We start from the raw sequence: 21,901 nt of genomic DNA, 5'->3' as shown, positions 1-21,901 counted from the left end.
CTCTTCTGGATCAAAAGGAAGACGGCACCTGAAGTCCTTTGGGACTATCAGTTTCTTCCCCAATTGTTCCCATTCCTCCAGTATCATCGCTGTTATATGTTTATTAACAGGAAATACTGTATTCCTGCGGGCTCTAAGCCCTCCAAACATCTCATCTTGGGTTGTTTGTGGTTCTGTAGAATCCTCTACATTCATTGTATTTCTGACTGCCTGTAGGAGTGTGTCAGTGTCTTCCGCGGAAAAAAGGTATCTTTCTTTCTTTCTTGTGGATGAGCTGCTGAGGAAGATTCGCCGGAGTCAGGATTGGAGTAGTCTGACACCTCTCCTTCCTCTGAACTTTGTTCCAGTTCCCATCTGGGCCTTTTAGGACGGGGGACTGTGATGGTACAAGCGCTGCGACTGTGGACTGCACCTCTTCTCGGATCATAGATTTTATGTTGTCCAGGAGAGAGGACTGCTCCTGTCTGAGTAGTCCTGATATGCAGGCCTCACATAGTTTTTTTGTATGTCCCGACGGGAACCTGGCCGAGCATAGGGGGCATTTATTAGGCTTCTTCCTGGTGGCCGAGGTGGATTGCTTAGGTGCTTCCTTGGCCTGCAAAATATATATAGCAAAGAGGGTCCGGTCTGTCTGTGGAGAACTGTAAGGGACCCTACTATCCCTTTTACTCACATGGTCCGGAGCTGGCTCTAGGGATTGGACGTCTGGACGGCTACCACTTTCCATCTTTAATGAGTCAGTGTGCTGTCCGTCAGTGTGTCTTTAAGAAGTCACCTTACCCGGCTTCAAGACATCTGATTCGTCCTTCTTCCGAGCCCAGCTGCTGCTGATGACGTGGCTGTCTTGCTGCGCACGCTCCCGGTGCACCCATCTGTGCGAGTCTGAATCCCCACCTTTCCTGACGACCCTCCATGCACGGGGCGCCGGACTCTATACGACGCCAGCCCCGGTAGGATCCTTGTTGCCCCTGGACCGCGTCACGCAAGGCGCTGCCATGTTTTCCTTGCCCCGCCCCCGGAAGTCGTCACTGTTGCGCCCCTCGATGACACGGCGCGCCAGAAATCCAGAGCACGAGGCGCCGGCGTCCCGCAGCCTGGAGAAGTAGCTGCTGCGGTGCAGAGCCCACTGAGGGGATGCGGCCAGATGGGGCGCAGTCTTCTCGACCCTGGCGCTGAGGGACCTCCGGCAGTATCAGCGGTGCTGCGGAGGGGCTCCGTCCTACCTCTTCCACTGAGAACCCTCTGGAGAGGGCACCACTCTCCAGGGAGCTCCTGCTCCACCGGGTCCCGACACTTCCACGCCACCCTAACAGGTACCTAATGCACTCTTCGTCTGTCCCTGATAGGGACAGGAAAAACACTGAAGGGTGTTGGTGAGGAGGGGCTATTTAACCTCTTATGTGTTCCTGTCCCTATCAAGGATAAGAAGGACAGGGGGCGTGGCCTGGCTGGACATGTGAGCGGCTGCAAGGTCTAAGAGCTCCGGACGACTCACCCTGTATTTATATCCACTGGGCCTCACAACTGCTGAATTTTTGCCAGTACCGACTAGGCAAAGAGTGTGGAACACGCGGGGATCACCGGGTGCTGCAGAGATGGCTGGGGGCATGAATAAGAAGCAAAAGGAGGCAGCGGAGGGAGCTGGTAAAGGAATCCAAGATGGCGCCGTCATGCAGGTTGCAAACACCAGGTCGGAGAGGCAGGCAGCTCTCAGTGCAGCAGAGAAGTTGGCAGGCTTTGCTAGAACTCCAAGTAAGGCCCCAGTGAGATCGGACAGCAGGGGGGAAGTCACAGCAGTGCAGGGCAGCAGATTCTCGATGCTTGCTGATGGTGGAGAAGATTCCAGAGATGATAATATGGAAATGAACACTTGCACAGAAGTGCCAGCAGAGGGAGCCATGGTACTTAAAGAGATACCTCATCCAGACGGCGAAGTTGTTATTCCTGGCAACACAGAACCTACATTGAGGGATGTATTTATGGCTGTGACACAATATGGCTCTACTCTCACATCTCTGGGAACTCAGATGGGACAGATTAAGGAGGAACTATCAGTTATGCGTCAGAACATGCAAAAAGTGAGTGACAGGGTGTCGGCAGCGGGGGGTAGACTCGTGGACATGGAGGATGCTTTCCCCCAGGTAACACGAGACACCCGCATACATGACCAACAAATATTAGCTTTGCAAGCTAAAGCAGATGACTTGGACTAGGCTCAGACGGAATAATGTCCGAGTTATTGGGGTCCCTGAAAAAACAGAGCAATAACCCCTCAGAGTTTTTCGAGAACTGGCTGCGTGAATTATTTGCATCGGATGGACTGACCCCGCTCTTTGCAGTGGAGAGAGCACATAGGGTCCCCACCAGACCATTACCACCTGGAGCTCCCCCACGGCCGGTACTGATAAAGCTGCTGCATTACAGAGATGCCATTTTGAAAGCAGCACATACTAAAGGAAAAATTACCTACAATGGCCGCAATGTCTCCTTTTTCCCGGATTATTCCGGGCGGCACGGTGGCTCAGTGGTTAGCGCTGCAGCTGGGTTCGAATCCCACCAAGGACAACATCTGCAAGGAGTTTGTATGTTCTCCCCGTGTTTGCGTGGGTTTCCTCTGGGTACTCCGGTTTCCTCCCACATTCTAAAGACATACTGATAGGGAATTTAGATTGTGGGCCCCATCGGGGACAGTGATGATAATATGTGCAAACTGTAAAGCGCTGCGGAATATGTTAGCGCTATATAAAAATAAAGATTATTATTATTATCGAAGTCTCCAAGCGCAGAGCCCAATTTGGCGATGTAAAGAGACAACTGCGGAATCTCCAAATCCCGTACTCCATGATTTACCCAGCAAAGTTGAGAGTGGCAGCACTGGGAGAAACCTTGTTCTTCGAACATCCGAAAGATGCGCTTCGTTGGATTGACCAAAATGAGCAAAGGATTTGCCGGAGTTCATAAAAGAAATGGATTTCATATAAGAGTATTCGCCATCGGTATTTGCCGGTAGTATGTTTTTGGTTTCTTTATAAAGATGTCTATCCATGGCCCAGTGGAACTTTAATACTGTGCATTGTATCCGGTTAAAACAAAGGGTGAAGATTGGCGTGGTAGACTGCTCTTGTTGCACCCTTCTTTTTTTTTATTCTTCCTTTTTTCGTGGTGGCTTCTTGTACAGCTGAAGGATGGACTGGTGCCCTTGTCAATCTGTTATTTGCAGAAGGATTTCAATATTGCTGTTTCTTGTGGGGTTTATTTCTTTCTGTTCTCTTTTCTTGGGGTGGGAGGGGTTCGCACGTCTCCTATTATTTGATCCAGGTGCTAATGTGCTAGACAATGATAACTTTATTTTTATATTGCAATTTGTGATGAGTAGGTGGGTTTCCATATATTTATATGTCACTACAGTTCAGAAGCAACTATGTTTTATGGGAGGATGGAGTGAGGAGGTATTCAATTACACCATTTGCCTTACAGTAAGATGTATAACAAAGTTCATGTACTATCCTGGAATGTGAGGGGTCTGGGAAACGCCACTAAAAGAGCGGCGGTGATGGAGTTTGCTCGCACACGGTCCCCGGCAATCGTCTGCTTGCAGGAGACGCACTTAGAAAAAGGGAAAACGGGACTGATAAATAGGGCGTGGGTAGGATCTAGCTTTCATTCTGCTTTCTCCAGTTATGCTAGAGGAGTAAGTGTTCTAGTTCATAACTCTATACCATTTGAACTGATAACATCTCGGGTGGACGGGGAGGGCAGAATGGTGGCACTTCACTGTAAACTAATGGCTAAGGAAATGATACTGATTGGAGTGTATATTCCACCACCCTTTAATACTAAAGTGCTGGAGATGATAGCAGCATTTGTGGATAAGATACCGAATGTGCCAGTAATATGTGTAGGGGATTTTAATAACATTATACACCCATATTGGGACAAACTTAGACCAGGGACGGCGACGGCGGATTCTCATGAGTCGAAATTTGGGGTACTTATACAGGAAATGTCGTTATTGGATGTATGGCGTCATAAGAACCCCAGGGAAAGGCAGTTTTCTTGTTATTCTAAAACACATAACACATTATCGCGAATTGATATGGCCCTGGGCACGGAAAGCATCCTTGCGGCAGTAGAAAAAGTGGAGTACTTACCTAGACTTTTATCTGACCATTCCCCGCTAGTAATTACTATTAATTGCTCCGTTAGACTTCCGATAAATGTCACTATGTGGTCTATGAATGCTTTATGGCTTCAGGTTATTGACTTGGAGTCAATTGGGATCTCCCTGAATTGGTTCTTTGAGGAAAATGAGGGTTCAGTTACGCAAAGTGTTCTTTGGGATTCTATGAAGGCCCGCCTAAGGGGAAATCTAATCCAAGCTATAAACAGAGCCAAAAATAAAACTGAGCAGTTTGGGGTTTTCCTTAGGGATAGAGTGAGTACTACAGAAAGGCAGTTTGTCCTGACGGGAGCGGAGGAGGACCTGCGGGAATGGAAGGGGGCACAGACGGCTTATAATACCCACGTTCTGGAAAAGGCCAACAATAAGAGATTATTTGCTAGACAACGGTTTTTTGAAGAAGGGGAGAAAGCAGGACACTTGCTGCCTCTTATAGCAAAGGCGCAGAGGAAAACGGCGTTTGTTGGCGCTATTAAAGATACAACAGGTACAATTGTTAATAGTCCATCTGAAATCCTATCAGTCTTTGCAGATTTCTATAAGGATTTATATAACACTAAACTGGCCTGTACTAAGGAGCAGATTAAAGCATACGTAGACACAATACCAATCCCTACTCTTTCGGAGGTAGATCGGGCCTACCTAAATGGACCTATTACTTTGGAGGAATTACAATTGGCGGTGGAGTCAATGGCCAATAATAAATCACCGGGTTTGGACGGTCTGCCCCTGGAGGTCTATAAGAAATTTGGGGGTGTCTTGCTACCACAGCTGTTGACTACTCCTGAGAGAGCTTCTGAGGGGGGAACGTTACCAAGGTCTCTGAAGGAGGTGGTGATAGTTGTAATTCCGAAACCGGGAAAAGATCCCCTGCTGCCAGATTCTTACCGGCCGATTTCACTGCTGACCACTGACATAAAAATTATTGCAAAGGTTCTTGCTTCTAGACTTAGCAAGGTAATAACAAAGGTGATACACAGGGACCAATCAGGATTTATGCCTGCGAGGTCTACTGCGACAAATATCAGATGATTGTTCCTTAATCTGCAGCTACCAGTGGATAATCCGGGCGATAGGGTCATATGTTCATTGGATGTGGCTAAGGCTTTCGACTCAATAGAATGGGAGTATTTGTGGGAAGTTATGAATAAATTTGGACTGGGCATTAACTTTATCTCATGGGTTTAGATGTTATATGACACGCCGTCAGCTAGAATAAGAGTGAATGGCGGTTTGTCAGCCCCCTTTGAGTTACATCGAGGCACGAGGCAGGGGTGCCCTCTGTCCCCGCTGGTGTTCGCTTTGGCCATAGAGCCTCTTGCCATACTCATTAGAGCCCACACGGACATACAGGGGTTCAGGAGGGGACAGACTGAGGAGAAAATAGCCTTGTACGCGGACGACACATTACTATTTCTGGCAGAGGCCTCGTCGTCCTTAAAGGTGGCGATGGACGTTATTGGTGATTTTGGTAGCTACTCGGGACTGACGATCAACTGGAATAAGTCGACGCTGCTGCCAGTTGATGGGAACAAAGATAATGAACACATTTATATAGCATCAGGTCTGCGACTGGTCTCGGAATTCAGGTATCTTGGTATTAATGTAACAGGGAAGGTGGGAGTGTATGAGAAATTAAATCTTATTCCGGTCCTAGAAAAGTTTCAATCGAAGTTAAACATATGGGTAAAATTACCGCTGTCAGTGGTAGGACAAACAAATTTACTTAAGATGATTTGGATGCCACAATTATTGTATATTTGAAATAACTCCCCAGTGTGGATACCACAAAGGTACTTCTACAAAATTAACAGTTTGTTCAGGGAATTGATCTGGGGGAAAAAACCACCACAAATTAAATTGGAAGAACTGCAGAGAGGAAAAGGGGAGGGTGGGCTGGCAGCGCCAAATCCCTGGGCATATTTTATAGCAGCTCAATTGCAGCATATTAGAGGGTGGAATGATCCGGGAGGTGGGGGGATACAAAAAATATTATTACAGCAATTCCTGGAAATAGGGGACCTATATGGAGCTCTGGAGGCACGATTATTTGCAATAAGGGGGGAGAAAACACCAACACTATTGCTGTTGCATTAATTGTGGTGGAAGGTAAGACTTCTGCAGAATATACAAGGTATTTCGCGGTTTACTTTGATTTGGACTACTCCATGGCTCCCAAATTTACATAAATTACAAGGATTCAGTATGTGGGAGAGAAGGGGAATTTGAGGATTTGCTCAGATATTAGAGGAGAACGGGGAGCTGAAGGAATTTGTACAGCTACAGGGGGAGTTCGATCTACCCAAGCAGGAGTTTTATAGATATTTACAACTATGACACGCATGGCGAGCAGATGGTGGGAAGCTGGAGCAGGGAATCTCACAAAATAGGGTTATAGATAGAATAGCCGGGGTTGAAGGGTCAGGGGGTCTGATTTCGATAATCTATTGTATGGTATTGGATTTGATGCTTTCAAAGTTTCCATCGAAGTCCAAGGGAAAATGGGAGGGGGCAATAGGTCCTATTGAAGACGATCAGTGGTTGGAAATTTTGGACAGGGTACCGGACTTGTCCCTGAGTGAATCCCATTGTTATTCACAGATACTACTGTTACACCAAAAATACAGAACTCCAAAATTCTTGCATGATATTGGACTCAGAGACAACCCTATGTGCAATAGATGTAAGACTCAGTCTGCAGATCTTATTCATATGATGTGGACTTGCCCCAAGTTGGATCATCTATGGGAAGAGGTAGTTGATATCATTAACAAAGTTTATTCGGGGGGGGGGGGGGGTTGGACTGCTCACCTATGGTATGTGTATTGGGGTATGTTGAAGATCTAACGACAGATGAGTATGGCAAAATAGCTGTGGCTAGAATGCTATATATGTTTAGAAAGTTGATAGCACAGCATTGGTTGGATGATCAGACGCCCTCCATTACGGAATATATTAGTAAGGTGAACTGGGTGATTAACATGGAAAAAGCAATTTACTTGAAGAGAGGCTGTACCGGAAAATTTGAAAAGATATGGGCATTATGGACAGGCAGCTCGGGCCTTGCATCCAGAGAGTTACAGAGATTCCGATTAGGTCTTATTTGAGTGTACCTTTACTGAATTAAAGAGAAGTCTTGTCTATATGTAGCACATTTGGAGCCTCTCTTGTATTTCTAATTATTGTTATTCAAGGAGACGTGACATTGACGCTATATAATAATATGTTTATTTTTGTTAAGATGGGGGGACAATTCAATTCAGGGGGGAGGGGGGTGGGGTAAGGGGACTACGTTCCCCTGGGTTGTTATACCTGTTTTGTTGGAAAATGTTCAAATAAAAAATATCTGATTTAAAAAAAAGGATAAGAAGGACAACCTCCTGGTGGTGCTGTTTAAAAAAGTAACCACTACTGACTACGACATTTTTTGTTCTTGATTTCTTTTAGTGTTTCTTAAAGCCAGAAAGTTTACTTTTGAATTGACATTAGTTTTGTGCCATGTCTGTGATCTGATTTTTTTCTACAAAATTAAACTGAATGAACATCCTCCAAGGCCGGTGTTTCCATAACTTTTGCCAGGGGTTGTAGATTGCTGTAGATAAGCCATGAAAGGAGGTGGCCGCATCTTATATAGGTGACAGATTCGCTTTAAGGTCCAAATAATAGAGACAATACAAGTAACTTCCTAAGATGTAATTAAGTTAAACTTAAAATTGTAAAGTGGCCCAGGTTGCAATGGAAAAATTGAGATTTCAAGGTATTGCGTTCATAGAATTGATGCTAACATGTTGAAACATCAGAGGCATCTGTAACGTGTATGATTGGATACTTTCACTATGCAATAATATATGTTATTCACACGCTCAACATACAGCTCTGGAAAAAATTAAAAGACCACCACATCAAAACCCTGTCATGGGCAGCCCATTCTCCAGACATGAACCCCATTGAAAACCTTTGGAATGTAACCAGGAGGATGATGGATAGTCACAAGCCATTAAACAAAAAAGAACTGCTTAAATTTTTGATCCAGAAGCAGTGTGAAAGACTGGCGGCAAGCATGAAGACGCATGAAAGATGTGATTAAAAATCATGGTTACTCCACAAAATATTGATTTCTGAACTCTTCCTGAGTTAAAACATTAGTATTGATGTTTCTAAATTATTATGAACTTCTTTTCTTTTTATTATTTGAGGTCTGAAAGCACTGCTTTTTTAAATTTTGACCTTTTTTTGTCAGAAAAAAAATACAAAATTTATTGCTTGGAAATTCAGAGACATGTCAGAAGGTTATAGACGAAAAGAACAATTTACAATTTACTCAAAAATATAAATATAAAGAGAAAAATCAGACAAACTGAACATTTGAAAGTGGTCTCTTAATTTTTGACAGAGCTACGGTATATATGTTATATATATACAAAAACAAGCACGCCCGCAAACAATGGAAATGTTAAGTAATTATTAATGCAATAAAGCACAATTTTAATTTACACTTACCTGTCCAAGCATTTGTACAAATGATGTATAAACTGTTACCTGAAACAAAAATAAATTATATTGTAAAAAAAAAAACCTGAGGAAACAATTAGAAAATCTAGCAATTTTCAAACTTTAAATTTTTATGCCCTTAAATCAAATAGCTATGCCACACAAATTAGTTACCCCGGTTACGACTTTAGACATACTGTATCTATTCCATTACAGAGTTATTACTTCATAATGTTACACTGGTTAGAATTGTAAAATTTGGTCTGCTAATTAAGGTGAAAACAGGCTTGGGGGGTAAAGAGGGTAATTAACATTTCCCATACATCGACTTTACATCTACAGAATTTTTGACACATAATTCGTTTTTATTGCTCGGAAAGGAAACAATATTTGAATTTTGGAACACAAATCTGGCTGAAAGAGAAGGTAGGCACCATGTTGCATTTTCAGAAATCCCAAGGTACCTTAACAGCAAAAATCCCCCACCAAGTAACCCAAATTTTGGAAACAACACCCCTCAAGGATTTCATCCAGGGTATAGTAAGCATTTTGAACCCACAGGTACTACACATAATTTTAGATTATTAAATCGTCATATTGAAAAAGTTCATTTTTTTCACCAAAATCTTGCTTTATCCCAAATTTCTTACTTTTGCAAGAGGAAACACCAAAAAGTGGACCCCACAGTTTGGTACCCACTTTCTTACAAGAGAGACATTACCCCATGTAGGCGAAAAGTTATGTTTGAACAAATGGCAGGGCTAGGAACAGAAGGGACACAATTTGAATTTTGGAACACAAATTGGAATATATTTGGAACAGCATGCATGTGTGGTTCAAGAACAACAGAAAACCCCAATAAAAGCCTTTTATATAAATTATTTGTGATGAGCAAGCATGCTCGGCACAGCTTGGTACTCGATCAAGCATTGGAATTGCTGAGGCAGGGTTAGTTCTCGATCGAGTATCCCTGGTGCTCAAATGCCACGCTTGGTATTATTTCATTGCTTTTTTCAAGCCACTAAACATGAGGGGACGGCCTGTCAATCACAGTAATGCATAGCCATGCTGGATACTGGCATTACTGTGATTGGCGAGTCGCATCACGTCATCGGTTATATACACTATAAGACCTGGTGTCGCAATGCTCGCCACACCGTACCCTGGAAACCAGGGTGGATAAAAATCAATGTTTTTTTAAAAAAAAAATCAAAAAAATCGGATTTTTTTGATTTAAATCGGATTTTTTTCAATAAACTGCTTTTTGAGGAAAATATTTTACCATCCAAAGGTTCTTCCATCATGAGATAAAGCTGAGTTGTTTAACTCAGTGGAATAAAGGCTGTATATGTGTAACATTCACAATGCCATGCTCTTCCAGAGGTTTCTGTAGGATTAGTGGGCAGTTTCTCTCCTATATTATCACAGACGCTCGCTTTACTTACGCAGTTCTCAAAACTGAATTTGACTCCGCAGAGGTCCCAGCCTCTTCTTCACGGCAAAAATGTTACAACATGAACAGAGTTGAGAAAAAGACCTTAATCCTATTGTTCTACAAACCTATGAATACAGAATCAACCCCTTCAGTGCCAAGTCCAAGAAGTTAGACAATATGTTTCTGATTGTTTGGAGTGGAATAGATCTGCACAACACAAGAAGAATGTGAATCTAAGTGTGAGGAGGAGGAAGGGCAAGCAGACAAGAAAATGAAAGTGAAACTTTGAGCACAATACTGCAGCATAGCCACAGACAGACAAGTCTGGATCTGTTTGTGTGTACGATCTGAGGTTTATTACATTCTTTCCTTATAATGGCAGCAGGCCGTAAAAGAGACCCAGTTTGGGAATATTTTAATGAAGCTCCTTCGCCTATCGGTAAGGCAGGCATGCGTGGAAAATGCAAACGATGCAACAAAGAGATGCAAGGCCTGGTGGCGCGAATGAGGCAACATCATGAGAAGTGCGGTGATGAAGATGACCAAAGAAACACTTCTGAACAGGCAGGATCTTCAGGTTGGTAAACATTTTTATTGAATCCTATTTCTAAAGACTGAACTGTCATGTGTGAGAAAAATTATATTTCTTATTATTACTGCATGTTACTGTCATTTGGTACAGTTATGAAGAAAAACAAATATTCCTTTTGGGGCAGTGATGTGTTGTCTACAATAAGCAGAAATTGTATAAACAATAAAATAACAGCATTGACTTTTTTGTTTAGGGGAATTCATGGATTCTGGAAACTATCCACCTCCAAGATCACCATCATCCTGTTCTACAGTTTCAGAGTTATCCATCCAGGATAGTGCTTCATTAGCAGCAGCAGCATCATCATCAGACACCCACAGCCACATATCACCATCACCCAAAAGGAAGAAAAAACCTTTACCTCCTGGAACCATCATAGATAGGTTTGTGATAAGAACTAGCAGATTAGAAAAAGAGTTGATTGATGAAAAAATTGCCCAGTTTATTTATGCAACGAACTCTTCTTTCCGTCTGACTGAGAACCCACATTTCATTAATATGGTTCAGTCACTGAGACCAGGATACAGTCCACCCAGCAGAGCTGATGTTGCAGGGAAACTGCTGGATCAAGTGTATGACAGAGAAATGGAGCAATGTGCAACAGCTCTGGAGGGTAAAATTGTTAACCTAAGTATTGATGGGTGGAGTAATGTCCACAATGATCCTATTGTATGTGCTTGTATAACAACAGAAGAAGGTAAAGTCTTCCTTGCACAAACAACTGATACGTCAGGAAATGCACACACAGCAGAATACTTACAAGAAGTGTCAGTAAAAGCTATAACGACATGTGAACAAAAATTCAAATGTCTAGTACGCAGTTTGGTCACTGACAATGCTGCAAACGTATCCAAGATGAGAAGAGATTTAGAAGAGCAGGGAGGGAATAGAAAGCTGCTAATAACATATGGTTGCAGTGCTCATTTGCTGCACCTCTTAGCCAAAGACTTAAGTGTTCCAGAAATAAAGGCTAATGTTGTTGAAATTGCTAAATACTTCCGTAATAATCATTTTGCTGCAGCAGCTCTGAAAAGGATGGGTGGAACCAAGCTAACGCTCCCACAAGATGTTAGATGGAACTCTGTGGTGGACTGTTTTGAGCAGTATATCAAAAACTGGCCTATTCTGATGACACTTTGTGAAGAAAATCGAGATAAAATAGATGGCACTGTCACGGCCAAAATCCTCAACATTGGGCTTAAGAGAAATGTTGAACATATGCTGAGCTTCCTGAAACCCATCTCTCAAGCTTTAAACAAAATACAGAAAAATAGCTGTTTTATTGCGGATGCTGTTGAAATTTGGAAGGAACTGAGTGAACACTTAAAAACAGAACTACACATGGACAGAATTAAATTACAAGCAGTAAACAAACGAATGGGACAAGCACAGACTCCAGCTCATTTTTTGGCAAATATTGTCAATATCCAATATCAGGGTCAAAACCTAAGTGCTGAGGAAGAGGAGTTAGCTATGACATGGGTATCCAGCAATCATCCATCTTTAATGCCAACTATAATAAACTTCAGAGCTAAGGGGGAACCATTCAAGAAATATATGTTTGCTGAAGATATTTTAAGGAAGGTCACACCAGTAAACTGGTGGAAGTCACTTAAGCGCTTGGATTTAGAGACTGTTCAAGTAATGATTTCACTTTTAACAGCAGTAGCTTCTTCTGCAGGCGTTGAAAGAATATTCTCTTCCTTTGGACTCATTCATTCTAAATTGAGAAATCGGTTGGGACCCAAAAAAGCAGGAAAGCTTGTTTTTCTTTTCCAGATTATGAATAGGAACAAAGAAGAAGATGATGATGAAGATGACGACAAGTGAGCTACAGAGGACAGCAGGGACAGTAGTATTTAAGTTTTTCATGTGTCGGCTGGGCTGACAGTCTAAGTTTCTTAAAATATATATATATTTTGTTTAGCCAAATTAGTTAACAAACATGGATGTTTGTTTAAGCAAATAACTTATGCTGTAATGTTGTTATTGTTTCAGTTGAATAAATCTATTTAAATTGTTATTAAGGTCAGGATTATTTTTCTCCTTCCTAAGTACAACAGAACAGTGGTGTCCAAATATGAATGATTAACCCATTAAACTGGGGAGGAAAAAGTAATATAAAAAGTGATTCTAAAAATCTTCATCTACTTGCATGTTAAAGTAGCAAGAACTAGTTTAGGTAGAAACTTTGATTTAAATCACTGATTTAAATCAAGCCTTACTGACTAGTGATTTAAATCGTGATTTAAATCAGTTAGATTTAAATCAAATCCACCCTGCTGGAAACAAAGCAGGGATAGATGCTGGAAAACGGAAAATTTGCATTACAAGCCAGTCAGGGTTTATATTGGCTTTCAGTCATTCTTGCCGAAACCTATAACCAAACAGTTCTTTTCAGGGTTCAATTTATTCTATCTACTATAAATACAGCTGTTAGCTGTAGTGTAACGATAGATGCTGGAGAAGGGAAAATTTGCACTACAGGCCTATAATCGGAGATTATATTGCTTTAGGCTGTGTTCACACGTAGCTTTTTTTTGCGTTTTCGCAGCTATTTTAAACGCGCGATTTTCTCCTCCAGGCTCTGGGTACCATATCCCTTGTGGCGTGGCTAAGGGTTGTATAGTCGATGGGAGATATAGGTCTCAGAGATGGCTTGTCTCCGTAATGTAAGGCATAATGATATTACTATACCTCTAATGTACTGCAAGAACCTGTGGTGAGGTCACAATCACGTGACCAGTCAGCTTCTGGGTTTGTGGGTGTGGCTATACCCTTATAACGTGGACTGCTCCTGAAACACAGAGCTGTATGTGGGGAGGACTAAGCCTCCTGTGTGTGCTGAGGCTCCAGGACTGAGTCTGAATTAACGGACATTTGTGTTCTCTTTTTCCCCTAAGCTAAAGGCTCTCTCTTTTGTTATGTGCTGCTTTATGGGTTTATGATGCAATAAACCCCATGAACTTTAAAGGAACCTGTCTCCTGATTGTCTCCTGCTGAACCTGAGAGAGTAGAATCCCTGCAGTTGGTGCTAGACGTGCGGGCAGTGTTCCCAGCAGAAACTTGAGACAGTTGCTGCATGTCCTGGGTCAAGTTTTTAGTGAGGCAGCAAGCACTACCTGGAATAATGGAGGACCTGCTGAAACATCTGGTCCAGTCAGTCACAGCAACAGGAGACCAACAGGCTGTTATTACAGCAGTTCCAGCAGAGCCAGCAGGAGCAATGGCAGCAGATGCAGCTTCTGGCAACCGCCATCCAGGATGGCAGGACGAGCGCCTCAACCCCAGGTCTGGCTGATGACACCCACGTCAGGAAGGCGGTAAGACGCGCATTACAAAAAATGACCACCCTTACGGGGGAGCCCAAGAAGGCATACTATGATTTGACTTTGCAAGATGCCAAGGAGTATCCCAAACTAAAAGCCGAGATTCTAGCACATTTGGGGGTGACAATGACTGTCAGGGCACAGCGAGTTCACTGCTGGGCTTATCACCGGGACAAACCGCCTCGCTCCCAAATGTTCGACTTGTTGCACCTGGTCCAGAAATGGCTGCAGCCCGAGTCTTCTACGCCTGCGCAGATGGTAGAGCGAGTTGTGATGGATCGGTTTGTGCATTCCCTGCCGAGACCCCTACAGACTTGGGTTGCCCAGGGTGATCCCCAGAATGCTGATGAACTGGTCAGACTGGTCGAGAGATACCAGGGGATGGAAGGCTCCTTGGGGAAGCAGCTCATTCCGTATTGAGGGGCCCAGCAGGGGGCGGAGTCCCAAAAAGGGGTAGGGCATTCAAGGTCAAAAGAGGCAGGGAGGCGGTGCCCAAGGTCCCCACGGGTGATATTATTTGTTGGAGATGCCATGGGCCAGGACATATAGCTGCCAGTTGTCCCCAGACCACCGAGCAGATGGACTACAGCATGGGACGCCGTAGTTCGTACTATGCATACCCAGCCTGTAGTGTGAACTCTCCACCTAACGAGGGGACTCAAGCATGTCCCGTGAAGGTGAACGGTTGAGCAGTAATGGCGCTGCTGGACTCAGGGAGCTTGGTGACCCTTGTAAGGGCCACTTTTCCTCTCAACCTACTCCCAGGTAAAAAGGTCGGCGTTCAGTACATACATGGCGATGCAAAGGACTACCCTATGGCCAGGGTGAACATTGAAACGGCGCATGGCACAGAGTCCCATGAAGTTGGCGTCATTCGGGACTTGTTGCATCCTATAATTATAGGCCGGGATTTCTGTCTGTTTTGGGAGCTGTGGGATAAGGGTTCTGAGATTGCTAGCAAGAGCAGGGAACCAATGAACCCTAATAGCGTACTGCCACCACCAGAGGCAGACGGATTTCCTTTATGTGTCCTTGTGGGGGAGGAGAAGAACGGGTCCCCTGTATCTGACATTCTGGAGTTAGGGGTGGCAGATGAGAATTTTGGGACTGCCCAACATAGGGACCCAACACTGAGAGAAGCCTTCAAAAATGTCATCATCATTAATGGGGTTGCACAAAAGCCAGGAGCGGACACAAGGTTTCCCTATTTTATGATGAGTAGGGAGTTGTTATACCGGGTCACGAAAATAAGGGAGGAGTTGGTAGAGCAGTTAATAGTACCAGGCCCCTATAGACGGAAAGTGTTGGACATGGCCCATTCACACATCTTGGGGGGACACCTTGGGGTGGAAAAAATGCAGGAACGGGTTGTACAGCGGTTCTATTGGCCTGGGTGTCTCCGGGAAATAGTAAACTATTGCAGGTCCTGCCTGGCAGGTCAGTTAACTGCCCCCATATCTCATTTCCGGAACCCCCTTGTGCCATTGCCCATTATTGAGGTGCCATTTGAGAGAATTACCATGGACTTGGTCGGTACCTTAGTTAAATCAGCCTGGGGCCATCAGTATATATTAGTCATCCTGGACTATGCCACACGCTATCCTGAGGCAATTCCCCTGAGAAATTCCTCCACGAAGAGTATAGCCCGCGAGTTGGTCCATGTGTTTTCCCAGACGGGTTTGCTGAAGGAGATCCTGACCGACCAGGGGACACCTTTTATGAGCAAGGAGATGAGGGAGTTGTGCAAGGTCCTGCAGATCTCCCAGTTGACGACTTCAGTGTACCATCCACAGTCAGATGGCCTTGTTGAGAGATTTAACAAGACACTGAAGGGCATGCTGAGAAAAGCCATAGAGAAAGACGGTAGAGACTGGGATTGTCTCTTATCGTATCTTCTGTTTTCTAACTGTGAAGTTCCCCAGGCCTCCACGGGGTTCTCGCTCTTTGAGCTTCTGTACGGCCGACATCCGCGAGGTCTCCTAGATATAGCCAAGGAAACCTGGGAAGCCGAAGTCATGCCCCACAGAAGCGTCATTGAGCACATGGCACTGATGCAGCAGAGGGTTAAGAAGGTGATGCCCATTGTTAAAGAACATCTCCGTCAGGCACAAGAGGCTCAGGCCAGGATCTACAACAGGTCAGCAAGAGTGAGGCAGTTCAATCCGTGAGACCGAGTTCTTGTGCTTATTCCGACGGTGGAGAGCAAGTTCTTGGCCAAGTGGCAAGGGCCGTATGAGGTGGTGGAGAAGCTTGGGGACATAAACTATAAGATCCACCAACACGGAAGATGGAAACCATACCAGGTTTACCATGTCAACCTCATCAAGCCGTGGCAGGTTAGAGAGTCAGCGGTAACTCCGTGCTTGCTGGGCAACCTAGAAGGTGAGGTTGGAGCGGTTACCATAGCGGAGATGCTATCGAAGGCCCAGAAACAGCAGTGCCGGGAGTTACTCCAGAAAAACAGGGACCTGTTTTCAGAGTTGCCAGGGTGCACAAAGGTCGTGGAGCACGAAGTTCTGACCGAGCCACATGTGCGGGTGTACGTGAAGCCTTATCAAATTCCCGAGGCCCATCGAGAATTACCAAGGAGGTGCAGCATATGTTGAAGCTCGGGGTCACTGAGGAATCCAAGAGCGGCTGGTCGGGCCCGATTGTCCTGGTCCCAAAACCTGATGGTGAATGGAGGTTCTGCAATGACTACCGGAAGCTGAATGAGGTCTCCAAGTTCGACGCATATCCCAAGCCATGCGTTGATGAGCTCATCGAGAGACTTGGACCTGCCAGGTACATAACTACCTTGGATTTGACAAAGGGATATTGGAAGATCCCCATGGTACGGGAGGCCAACGAGAAGACTGCATTTTCTACACCAGACAGGTGCTTCTAGTATGTCCGGATGCCATTTGGCCTGCAGGGAGCTCCAGCGACCTTCCAGAGGGCTATGGATAGAATCCTTGCGCCTCATAAGCTATATGCTGCCGCGTACCTGGATGATATCATCATCTTTACCCTGGATTGGGAGACTCACCTGGAAAAAGTCCAAGCAGTGTTTGATGCTCTAAGGGAGGTGGGGTTTACGATAAACCCAAAGAATGTGCTTTGGGGAAAGAAGAAGCCAAGTACCTGGGATATGTAGTGGGGCGTGGCGAGATCAAACCCCAAATCAATAAAGTGGAGGCAATTCAAACATGGCCGAGACCTCTGTCCAAAAAGCAAGTTAAATCCTTCCTGGGGATCGTGGGATATTACAGAATGTTCATCCCAAACCTCGCCATGATGGCTGTGCCTCTAACTGATCTGCTAAAGGGGACAAAGTCAGTAATGGTCAGATGGTCCGAAGAGGCAGAGTCAGCCTTCCAAGAAATGAAAGGGGCTCTATGTAAACAACCTGTTCTGCTGGCCCCGGACTTTAAACGTGAATTTATCCTTCAGACAGATGCCTCAGATATCGGGGTAGGAGCAGTCCTTTCCCAGGAGACACGTGGGGAGGAGCATCCTGTTCTCTACCTGAGTAGGAAGTTGTCTTCTTGTGAAGGAAATTACTCAGTTGTAGAGAAGGAGTGTCTGGCCATAAAATGGGCAGTGGATACCTTACGGTACTACCTGGTGGGAAGGAAGCTTAGGCTAATATCCGACCATGCCCCACTCAGAAGGATGAGGGAAACAAAGGGTAAGAATGCTAGGGTCACCCGCTGGTTCTTAGCCCTGCAAGACTTCAGCTTCCATGTAGAGCATAGGGCCGAGAAGCTACATGGGAATGCTGATGCCCTCTCAAGAATCCCTTGTCTGGTAGGTGAAAGTGCCGAGCCCCACGGCTTTAGGCAGAGGGGGGAGGTATGTGGCGTGGCTAAGGGTTGTATAGTCGATGGGGGATGTGTCTCAGAGATGGCTTGTCTCCGTAATATAAGGCATAATGATATTACTATACCTCTAATGTACTGCAAGGACCTGTGGTGAGGTCACAATCACGTGACCAATCAGCTGCTGGGTTCGTGGGTGTGGCTATACCCTTATAATGTGGACTGCTTCTGAAATACAGAGCTGTATGTGGGGAGGACTAAGCCTCCCGTGTGTGCGGAGGCTCCAGGACTGAGTCTGAAGTACCGGACATTTGTGTTCTCTTTTTGCCTAAGCTAAAGGCTCTCTCTTTTGTTATGTGCTGCTTTATGGGTTTATGATGCAATAAACCCCATGAACTTTAAAGGAACCTGTCTCCTGACTGTCTCCCGCTGCACGTGAGCGAGTAGAATCCCTACACCCTGTAAACAATAGAAGTAAAATAAAAAATTGACATATTCTCACCTTCCTATGTCCCTCGCAGCGTCAGCAGGCTTCAGCGATGCATTGTGCCAATGACCTTTGATGACGTCGCAGTCTCACGACACCATAGCGGTCTCGCGAGACCGCGATGTCATCAAAGGTCATTGGCGCAATGCATCATTGGGAACGGAACCTGCCGGGAGGATCGCGATGATTGGGAACGCTGCGTGGGACATCGGAAGGTGAGAAAAACACGATTTTTAATTTTTTTAAATAATTTTTTACATCCTATCTTTTTACTACCTGATGCCGCATAGGCAGCCTCAATAGTAAAAAGTTGGTCACACTCGTCAAACACTATGTTTGACGAGTGTGACCAACCTGTCAATCACTTTTCCAAGCGATGCTACAGATCGCTTGGAAAACGCTAGCATTCTACAAGCTAACTACGCTTGCAAATCGCTAGTTTTTCCGTGGGAAATATGCAAGAATTAAAATGCAGTTTTCTCGCATATTTCCCGCGGAATGGAATTCCAGAATTCCCGCGGAAATTTCTGCAGTAATTCCCTAACGTGTGCACATAACCTTACAGTCCTTGATGCAGAAACCTAAAACCAAAAGTCCTTATAAGGGGTACATCTATTCTATTAAATATAAATACCACTGTTAGCTGTAGTGTAGGGATAGCTCCTGGAGAAAGGAAAGCTTGCATTACAGGCTTATAGTCAGGGTTTATATCGCCTTACAGGCCTTCCTGCTGATACATATAAACAAAAAATTATTTTTCTGGGATAAATCTATTAATGCAATGTAAATACCGCTATTAGCTGCATTTGCAGTAGGGGTAGCTGCTGGAAAAATGATAGTAGTGCATTGCATTAGGATTTATAGCCTTACAGTTCTTGCTGCTGAAACCTAAAACCCAAACTCCTTATCAGGACTACATCTATTCTATTTTAGTCCATAGTGATATCACTCTTAGCTGCACACTTAATTTAATATGAGCAAGGCGTGCGCTTTTGAATGGGGAAGTGGACATGCTGCTCATGGTGCATACAGAGGCCGAGGCTGTGGGCCAGGTGAAACTGTGCCTGCTGCGGGACCACAACAAACACACTCATCCATGAGACCTAGCTTCATGTCCCACTTTGCAGTGGGGTTGGGACACCACTCTTGAAGCGACAACAGTGTGAACAGGTGGTCGGTTGGATAGCAGATAATGATTCCAGTATGTTTCCCAGCACCACCGTCTTCCACACTGTCCAGTCTCACTAGTCCAGAGTCTGGATCACATAATCCTCACCCTAATCCGCCTTGCTCCTACCATGGTAACTCAGAGGAGACAAGTGATTCCATACTTGGACACTCAAAGAAGCTCATTACATGTCAATTTATTGATTTCTGGCCTCTCACCCTGCTAGTTTTAAGAGTAGCTCATGTGTAGTGATGTTCAAATATTTGAGCACCCATGGCCAGTAGAAGATGACAGTGGGGAACGGCCAATAATGTCTCAAGAGTAGGGATGAGCTTTCTGATATTGAAATATCGGAAATCGGCCTGATATTCGCGATATCGGAATTACGATTTCCGATTCCGATATTTTTTTCACATCGGAAATCAGAAATCCCATAATCCTTCAGCATCTGAGTGCTCCGTGGAGCAAATCAGGAGCTGAAGAATTGCTGACAACATTGTGTAACTCCCCTAAGCTTGGTAGGAGGCGTCCAAACGAGCTAGCTAGGGGCTGCGCTGCAATTGGCTGGCTGGATGGTGTGATCAGGCAGTATAAAAGGCTGCGCCTGCTATTTTAGCCTCACTCTACTGTGAAAGCAAATAGGGATAGGTTGCTGTTGAAGATAGGGAGAGATCTCGGATCTAGTAGCGATAGAAATTGTTTTTCAGCGACTGTAGCAGCCCCTGTGTGTTACAGAAGCAGTCTTTTCCTCACTGACCCCGCTCAGTTTCATTTTTTGTGCTGTGCAGGCTCTCAGTGAGGTGCTTAGTGAGACAGTGCAGCGCACATTCACTGCAGCAGCTCCTCTTGCTGCAGCACTGTGTGGTGTGTGTCTCACTGCCTTTTCACAGCCTTTTCTTTTCATTCCTTAAATCCCCTTCCCCTATTTTTTCCTAAAAGTGTAGCTTCACCATCCAGTACATTTTGGTGAACGCTATATAGGGATTTTTCAGTGAGGGGTTCCCCCCCAGAATCGCCCCCCCCAATCCCTTACCCCCATTAATCCCTCAATTTTCCTGGTGCTCAGGTGCGCTTTGCAGAGTTTAGTCACCTCCGCTGTGCAGACCGCCTGTGTGCTTTTTTTGGGGAAGTGCAGCACCCACTAGGTCAGTCTTTGTACAGTCATGGCCAAAAGTTTTGAGAATGACACAGATATTATATTTTCACATGATCTGCTGGCCTCTGGTTTTTATGTGTGTTTGTCAGATGTTTTTATCACATACAGAAATATAATTGCAATCATATGAGTAGCAAAAGGTTATATTACAGTTAGAATGAGTTAATGCAGCAAGTCAATATTTGCAGTGTTGACCCTTCTTCTTCAGGACCTCAGCAATTCTCCCTGGCATGCTCCCAATCAACTTCTGGATCAAATCCTGACTGATAGCAGTCCATTCTTGCAAAATCAATGCTTTTATTTTGTCTGAATTTGAAGGTTTTTGTTTGTCCACCCGTCTCTTGATGATTGAACACAAGTTCTCAATGGGATTGAGATCTGGGGCGTTTCCAGGCCATGGTCACAAAATCTCTATGTTTTGTTCCCTGAGCCATTTAGTTATCACCTTTGCTTTATGGCAAGGTGCTCCATCATGTTGAAAAAGGCATTGTTGATCGCCAAACTGCTCTTGGACGGTTGGGAGAAGTTGCTCTTGGAGGACATTCTAGTACCATTCTTTATTCATGGCTGTGTTTTTAGGCAAGACAGAGAGAGCCCATTCCCTTGGCTGAGAAGCAACCCCACACATGAATGGTTTCAGGATGCTTGACAGTTGGCATGAGACAAGACTGGTGGTAGCGCTCACCTGGTCTTCTCCTAATAAGCCATTTTCCAGATGTCCCAAACAATCGAAAAGGGGATGCATCAGAGAAAATGACTTTACCCCAGTCCTCAGCAGTCCACTCCCTGTACCTCTTGCAGAATATCAGTCCGTCCATGATGTTTTTCCTGGAGAGAAGTGGCATCTTTGCTGCCCTCATTGAGACCAGGCCTTGCTCCAAGAGTCTTTGCCTCACAGTGCATGCAGATGCACTCACACCTGCCTGCTGCCATTCCTGAGCAAGCTCTGCACTGCTGGTAGCCCGATCCCGCAGCTGAAACACTTTTAAGAGATGGTCCTGGCTCTTGCTGGTCTTTCTTGGGCGCCCTGGAGCCTTTTTGGCAACAAGGGAACCTCTCTCCTTGAAGTTCTTGATGATGCGATTGTTGACTGAGGTGCAATCTTTCTAGCTGCGATACTCTTCCCTGTTAGGCCATTTTTGTGCAGTGCAATGATGACTGCACGTGTTTCTTTAGAGATAACCATGGTTAACAGAAGAGAAACAATGATGCCAAGCACCAGCCTCCTTTTAAAGTGTCCAGTGGTGTCATTCTTACTTAATC

At 44.8% G+C, this 21,901-nt stretch overlaps 1 protein-coding gene across 3 annotated transcripts in view; it reads right to left on the bottom strand.

Moving 5' to 3' along the window:
- The window catches only part of PGAP1 (post-GPI attachment to proteins inositol deacylase 1), a 794,782-nt gene that overhangs the window by 180,618 nt on the left and 592,263 nt on the right, over positions 1-21,901 (bottom strand). For all 3 annotated transcript variants that reach the window (XM_073558145.1, XM_073558147.1, XM_073558146.1), the window contains one exon: positions 8,681-8,719. In XM_073558145.1, coding sequence (XP_073414246.1) covers positions 8,681-8,719 — 39 coding nt within the window. The remainder of the gene's footprint in view (positions 1-8,680; positions 8,720-21,901) is intronic.

This window comes from Dendrobates tinctorius, unplaced genomic scaffold (assembly GCF_039654945.1).
Source record: "Dendrobates tinctorius isolate UK_male_01 unplaced genomic scaffold, ASM3965494v1 ptg000254l, whole genome shotgun sequence".
In the NCBI taxonomy this organism is placed as follows: Eukaryota; Metazoa; Chordata; class Amphibia; order Anura; family Dendrobatidae; genus Dendrobates; species Dendrobates tinctorius.
The sequence above is the reverse complement of the archived record's forward strand: the minus strand, read 5'-3'. Positions and strand labels throughout refer to the sequence as shown.